The sequence below is a fragment of the Scomber scombrus genome, chromosome 18 (genome assembly GCF_963691925.1).
Source record: "Scomber scombrus chromosome 18, fScoSco1.1, whole genome shotgun sequence".
NCBI lineage: Eukaryota > Metazoa > Chordata > Actinopteri > Scombriformes > Scombridae > Scomber > Scomber scombrus.
Genome location: NC_084987.1, coordinates 269,162 through 276,661, shown reverse-complemented (window position 1 = coordinate 276,661; position 7,500 = coordinate 269,162). Strand labels below are relative to the sequence as shown.

Genomic DNA, 7,500 nt, shown 5'->3' with positions numbered 1-7,500 from the left:
GTACTTAATGCTAGAAACCAGAATATGATCAGGGTGACTTTTGAACACTGGAAATAAATCGTGTACTCGTTCCGGCAGCAGTCCCGTGGCACTCAAACATTAACTTGGAATTTTCTAGTTATAAAATACACTCACGTTGTTTCACTTATTGCTCGTTTCTCAAACATAAAACAATTATTGTATAGTCTTTGTATTTGGTTTCCTCTCTTGGTTTTCTGATCATTTATCAGAAATACAGAGATAATGCAGAACTATCATTAAATATGTATATTTGTCTCACAGGGCTTAAGTCCAAAAGGGAACTTTGAATGATGCAGGAGGGCGTGAAGTCATGGTAACGAGCTCAGACAATGACATCACTGGAGGTCAGCTAGTTAGTAGATATAAAACACAATACTGAATGTTCAGTTCATCATAAACCTTTCTGTGTGATCTCAGGTAATAAAACTCAGAAGCAGAACTCATGAGTGATTGAACATCTTTATTATGTCAGTTTGTGAGAAGTTTCCAGCTTCTTGTTTTCAATCATAAAAAAGTCTTTAAATACAAAACTTCCTGAAGCCAATAAATAAATACAATAAATAGATAAAAAAATAAATTAATACAAATAAATTAATCAGAGTGTCGTTCTCACAGAGAAACATGATGAACGTGAACCAGACAGTTAGTGCAGAGACACTGCTTAGCGGCTCCTGCTGGAGACGGAGGCTGCAGAGCGCCTCCTGCTGGAGACGGAGGCTGCAGAGCGCCTCCTGCTGGCTGCTTAGCGCCTCCTGCTGGTGACGGAGGCTGCAGAGCGCCTCCTGCTGGTGACGGAGGCTGCAGAGCGCCTCCTGCTGGCTGCTTAGCGCCTCCTGCTGGTGACGGAGGCTGCAGAGCGCCTCCTGCTGCGCCTCCTGCTGGTGACGGAGGCTGCAGAGCGCCTCCTGCTGGCTGCTTAGCGCCTCCTGCTGGTGACGGAGACTGCAGAGGGCCTCCTGCTGCGCCTCCTGCTGGCCATGGAGGCAACCAGCAGGTCCAACTGCTCCAGGTGATGTGCAGTTTCCTGCCTGATTAGCTCCCAGGATGCAGCACTGCCCCCCTGCATGCAGTACAAATACTACAGTCAGTACACACAGTACTACAGTCAGTACACACAGTACTACAGTCAGTACACACAGTACTACATCAGTACACACAGTACTACAGTCAGTACACACAGTACTACAGTCAGTACACACAGTACTACAGTCAGTACACACAGTACTACAGTCAGTACACACAGTACTACATCAGTACACACAGTACTACAGTCAGTACACACAGTACTACATCAGTACACACAGTACTACAGTCAGTACACACAGTACTACATCAGTACTTGTACTCACCATGCGCTCCACAGTGCTCTTGCTGAGTCTCTTGTAGTACTTTCTCAGCTTGACGCTGACGTGTCTTTCAGTAGAAAACTGAGAACAGAAACAAAGTTAAACTGAAGCTCTGACAGACGAACTGTGACTCAGAGTATTTAGATTAGAGAACTCACACATTGGTTGAGCTCCTCTATCTGTCTGTGCGTCTGAATCAGGAAGCGCTCGCTCTTGTCGGTATCCCAGGTAACGGAGGAGTGGTTGCCGTGGCGATAGAGGTCAAAAATAAGCTGCAGACTGTCTCTGATGAAACGCAGCTGGGACTCCTCCACCTGGAAGATCAATCATTACTCTTATTGATTATTACTGTGATCAGAAACAACTTCCTCTAATAATACAAGCAGCACAACAAGTCCTACAGAGATCAGGCGCCACCTGGTGGTGGAAGAGCAGCACTGAGTTTAAACACATGAAGGCTGAGAGGATTCATATAACAGCTGACTTATAACCTGCGATTTCTGAACATATCCAACAGGAGCTGAGCTATGACGTGTGTTTGTAATAAAAACAATATTCTGAGCAGATGAGTTGGTCTTTATGAGCAGCAGCTTCAAAGTTATTTTATAACATGAACACATTAGTTTAACAGCATTAGAAATATGTTATTTTATAGTTTTCACATAATCTGTCATGTTGACTGAACACACGTTTAGAATGATTGAACTGACTGAGGTTATAATAATAAACATTACCTGAGTGTTCCTCATGCGTTCATAGAGTCTGTAGGAGAAAGCAACGGGACTGTCCTCCGCCTCCGTCAGCTGATCGCCCTGAAACATCAGCACACGTCACTCAGCTGGTCAACATCAACACTCAATATGTTTCATTAAACTGAGACTTTTGGACTTCCGGTGGCGCCATGTGGGATAAGACAGCCTAAAAAGTTAGCTCTCGAAGAAACCAATTAAAACTAGCTCTTTTAAACATTATTAACAACAGAAAGCGGGTCAAAGTCAAGAAAATCTGACAACGAAAGATGACAACAGCAAAAATGATGGAGACAAGGTCTAACAAAAAGGACAATGCGAATATTGGAGTTACGGACTCGACAGCGGGAGCCACGCCGGATAAGGACACCGTCGGTGGGGAAGAAGACTCGGTAATATTGGCGGAGTTGCGCAAGTTAAGACAAGAGCACACAGAAGCGGCTATTGACAACAAGAATGCTCTAGTGAGACTAGAAACTAATCTAAAGGAGATTATGGAGAGAACTGCTTCGCTGGAGCAGCGAACAGGGGACGTGGAAGAAAGGTTGGGGGAGACGGAAGACAGAGCAGCGCGGCTGGAAAGATCAGTCGCCTTTCTTCTTCACCAAGAAGCGACGTTAGCTGCAAAATGTGACGATTTGGAGTCGAGGGCGAGACGTAACAACATACGGATACACGGTATCCCGGAGGGCTCGGAGAAAAACGACACTATAGGATTTGTGACTGACTTCATCCGCTCGTCACTACAAATCCCAGCAGCCGTGGACATCCGCATCGAAAGAGCACATCGCTCGCTGATTGCTAAACCGAAAGACGGCGTGGCCCCCCCGCGAGCCATCATAGCCCGCTTCATCGACCACCAGGTGAAAGACCGCATCATACAACAAGCATGGAAACAAAAAATAACATATGAGGGACGGACCATCTACTTTAACCAAGACTACACTACAGAGATACAGAAGAAAAGGAAACAAGTGCGGGATGTAATAAAAAAACTTAAGGAGAAAAACATAAAGGCACAGTCTCCATATCCTGCACAGCTGAAAGTGTTTCTGGAAACCGGGACTAAGACATACGCCACACTGATGGATGCTGCACCCATGCTGAAGAACGTGGGGATTTACGTGGAGGAGGACGAATGGGAGAAACTACAGAGAGTGAGGATGCAGGGCAGCTGGACGGCGGTGCCAGGACAGAAGGGGAAGAGGAGACAGCCACGCATCACAGAGGCAGATCTACAAGCTCTCATTCAATGAACTCTGAGGCTCACAGTGGTAAAGGCAAGACAACAGTCTAGAAACTAAAGGTGAAAATAAGTGCCAATCCTGAAGGGTAATACGGTCAATTTGAATATATGTCTAGTTTAATGCTTAAAGAGAATAAAAGGAGCTAGTTATGGGATTTAAGTATTACTTACAGATTAATGTCAAAATTGGTAGAGTGAGCTTAACTGAAGCTCAATTTGAGTAAGCAGCAACTTAATTACAGCTGAGAAGTTGCAGGTGCACATTGTGCTATTTCCCCAGAGAGATCTTGCCACATCTCTCTGATGATGGGACTTTTGGGAGTCATAGTGTGTTATTGTTGTATATTAGTTCAGAGGGAGATGCGTATTGTTTGCTTGTTTTTTCGCTGTGTGCCGTTCTACACAGTTGTTTTGGTTTATAGGAGGAACAGAGTGGAATGCTTACATCTTAAGGTATCATGAATAGGTTGAACCTTGTTTCTTATAATGTGCATGGTTTAAATCATCCCATTAAGAGGAAGAAAATTTTGAGTCAGCTGAAGAAACTACAATGTGCAATTGCACTAATACAAGAAACTCACCTGAATGAGAACGAACATAAAAAACTGAGAAGGGATTGGGTAAACCAAGTATTTCATGCTTCATTTGGCAAGAAAAGGGGAGTGGCCATACTAATTAATAAATCCCTACCATTTTCTGCAGAGAAAGTGATTAAAGATGACATGGGAAGGTATATCATGGTGGTGGGCACAATAGGAGATGAGACTATTTCGATATTAAACATATATGCCCCAAATGAGGAAAATGAAACATTCTTTAAAAACATAGCTAATATTATTACAAGTAATGGACGAGGGACGATAATCATGGGGGGGGATTTCAATACTATACAGAATGGTAAATTAGATAGATTGCCACCAGAAAGGGGACCAAATACAAAAAAATCCAAAGTCTTAAATAATGTTATAAAAGAATTATGTCTTATTGATCCATGGAGACATAACAATCCTAAAGGAAGAGACTTTACCTTCTATTCTAACCCACATGGTAGTTACTCAAGAATAGACTTTTTTTTTGTGTCAAAACAACAGATACACAAGATTAGAAATTGCAGTATAGAGTCAATAACTATAAGTGACCACGCCCCTATCACGCTATCTCTTGAGCTCGGCAGGGAATCCTTCTTTAGGTACTGGAGACTAAATGTGTCAATCCTATCAGACGAAAAGGTGGTCAAAGAACTTAAGCAAAATTTAAAGGAATATTTTCAAATAAATGACAATGGCGAGGTCTCACCATCAATTCTGTGGGAGGGAGGAAAAGCAGTCATAAGAGGGAAAATAATAGAAATAACATCCAGATTAAAAAGAGCTCGATGGGAACAGCAAGGAAAGCTAGAAAGCAAAATCAAAGAGTTGGAGTTACAACATAAAAGGACGTCTAACAATTCCACTCTTCTCGAATTAAAAAAAATTAGGTGTGACTTAGATGAACTTTTAACATATAAAGCAGAAGGAGCTCTCCGTTTTATAAATCAAAGATACTATGAAATGGGCAACAGGGCAAGCCGGTTACTGGCATTTCAACTGCGAAAAGCTCAAACAAATAGAATAATCACAAAAATTAGGCATCCCAGTACCAAACTAATCACGGCAAAGCCAACAGAGATAGCGGGGGCCTTTGCAGAATTTTATAAAGATTTATATAGCGACTCAGAGTCTAACTTTATTGAAACTAAAACACAAGAATTCTTCAAAAAACTATGTTTGCCATCATTAACAGCAGAAGAAGCATCTGAAATGATAAAACCAATCTCATCACAAGAAATAGCTAACACTATAAAAACCCTTAAAAGTAACAAATCCCCAGGTACAGATGGCTTCCCAGGAGAATTTTATAAATGTTTTGCAGAAGAGATAACACCAGTATTATGTAAAGTCTTTAACTATGCTCTGTCGACAGGAAACCCCCCAGACACTTGGTCAGAAGCCATAATCTCCGTGCTACATAAGGAAGGCAAAGATCCAACTTCATGTGAGGGATATAGACCTGTCAGTTTGCTTTGTAATGATGTCAAAATATTAACAAACATACTAGCACAGAGAATGCAACAACATATAACTAAATTAATCAAACCTGATCAAACAGGGTTTATCCCGGGAAGACAGGGGGCTAACAATATCAGGAGAACATTAAATCTTATATCATGTTCGAAAAACAACCCCCAACCGACCATGCTGCTTAGCCTAGACGCACAAAAGGCGTTTGACCGCGTGAAGTGGAACTTCTTGTATCAAACATTGGAGGTTTTTGGGTTTCATTCAAAGTTTATTGACTGGGTTAAAATTGTTTATAAAAATCCCAAATCCCGGATCAGAGTAAATGGCTGTTGCTCAGACTTTTTCTACCTAAAAAGAGGAGTCAGGCAAGGAGATTGCTTGAGTCCACTGCTGTTTGCTGCAAGTATTGAACCGTTAGCAGAATCAATAAGACAAAATAATAACATTAAAGGAATAAAAGATGAAGGGGGCATAGAACATAAAACATCGTTATTTGCGGACGATTTATTAACATATGTAAGTGAGCCCTCCACGTCTATACCAGCCCTACTAGACAACCTGAAAGAATACGGTGAAATATCAGGGTACTCGACGAATGAAGCCAAATCAATGGCTATGATGCTCTCAGGAAGGTTTCCAGAGGAACTTAAAGAAAAGGTCCACTTTAAATGGACAGAAAAGGGGTTTAGATACCTGGGAATAATCATTACTCCTGATACAGCACAATTATTTGAGGCTAATTATGGGAAATTGGTAACGGCGATAAAGGATGATTTGGCTAGATGGGAAGTGTTGCCCTTGACTCTGGTAGGAAGAGTGGAAACTGTGCGGATGAATATATTACCAAGAGTGTTGTTCTTATTCCAATCATTGCCTATTGGGATCTCGGGGGCCTTTCTTAAAAAATTGGACAAAATCATATCGAAATTTATTTGGCAGAATAAGAAAGCAAGAATTAAATACAAGACGCTTCTCAGCAAAAAAGAGAAGGGAGGGTTAAATCTACCTAACTTAAGAAATTACTATTGGGCAGCACAGCTCAGAGCCTTAATTATGTGGATCACTAAAGAGAAAGATTCAGTGTGGGTGGAGATGGAACAAAATGCATGTCAACATGTTTCTTTAGAATCTCTCCCATTTCAGAACGAAAAGGCTCGGAAGAAACTCAGATTGGGTAACGAGTGGATCAGGGGAACATTGAAAATATGGGCAGCAGTAAGACAGAAGCTGAAGTTGTCAAATTCGGTAAGCAGGGCTACTAAGATAGCAAAGAACCCAGACTTTATACCATCTACCATGGATTCAGGATTTAACATATGGGCGAACAAGGGGCTAATATATATTGATCAAATGTTTCAGGGACAAACATTGAAATCATTCACACAACTACAAAAAGAATTTAACTTACCAGCTAATGATTTTTACAAATTCTTGCAGCTAAGAGATTATCTACAAAAACACCAGGAATGGGAGAAAATTTGCAAGACACCATCTAAAATAGAAGAAGTGTTATGGTCATTTTCAGAAGACAAATCAAAAAAAGGGGTTATATCAAAAATTTATAAAGCTCTACAACACGAATCGAATGATAACAATTTTGATATAAAAGAAAAATGGGAGCTGGAAGCTAACATCATAATATCAGAAGAAGAGTGGGAGGAAACATTTATAGAAGGACACAAATTAACTAACAGCCCAACATGGAGGGAATTCGACTGGAAAGTGAAAATGCGCTACTTTAACACTCCGTTTATTACATCAAAATATAGCAATACATCTGATAAATGCTGGAGGGAGTGTGGAGCTGTAGGGGATTACACCCATATATTTTGGGATTGCCCCAAAATACAAGACTTCTGGGAAAATATTCAGAAGGAAATTAAACAGATTATGGGTATTAATTTCCCTATGGAACCATCATTGTATATTTTGGGTATAATTCCTGATACTATGACAGACAAGAGATCTAAATATTTGCTAAGAGTCCTGCTGCTGGTAGCAAAAAAGACCATAACAGCTTCGTGGTTGAAACCACTGTCCCCAAGCATAGCACAATGGAGAGACAGGGTAAAAAATGT

At 41.1% G+C, this 7,500-nt stretch overlaps 1 protein-coding gene across 1 annotated transcript in view; it reads right to left on the bottom strand.

The window, feature by feature from the left end:
* Positions 1 to 682: 682 nt before the first annotated feature.
* The window catches only part of ifnphi1 (interferon phi 1), an 8,874-nt gene continuing 2,056 nt past the window's right edge, over positions 683 to 7,500 (bottom strand). Inside the window, exons 3-7 of the mRNA XM_062438364.1 lie at positions 2,102 to 2,179; positions 1,526 to 1,681; positions 1,371 to 1,448; positions 952 to 1,081; positions 683 to 759 (exon numbers count right to left, since the gene is read on the bottom strand). Of these exons, the coding sequence (XP_062294348.1) occupies positions 683 to 759; positions 952 to 1,081; positions 1,371 to 1,448; positions 1,526 to 1,681; positions 2,102 to 2,179 (519 nt within the window). The remainder of the gene's footprint in view (positions 760 to 951; positions 1,082 to 1,370; positions 1,449 to 1,525; positions 1,682 to 2,101; positions 2,180 to 7,500) is intronic.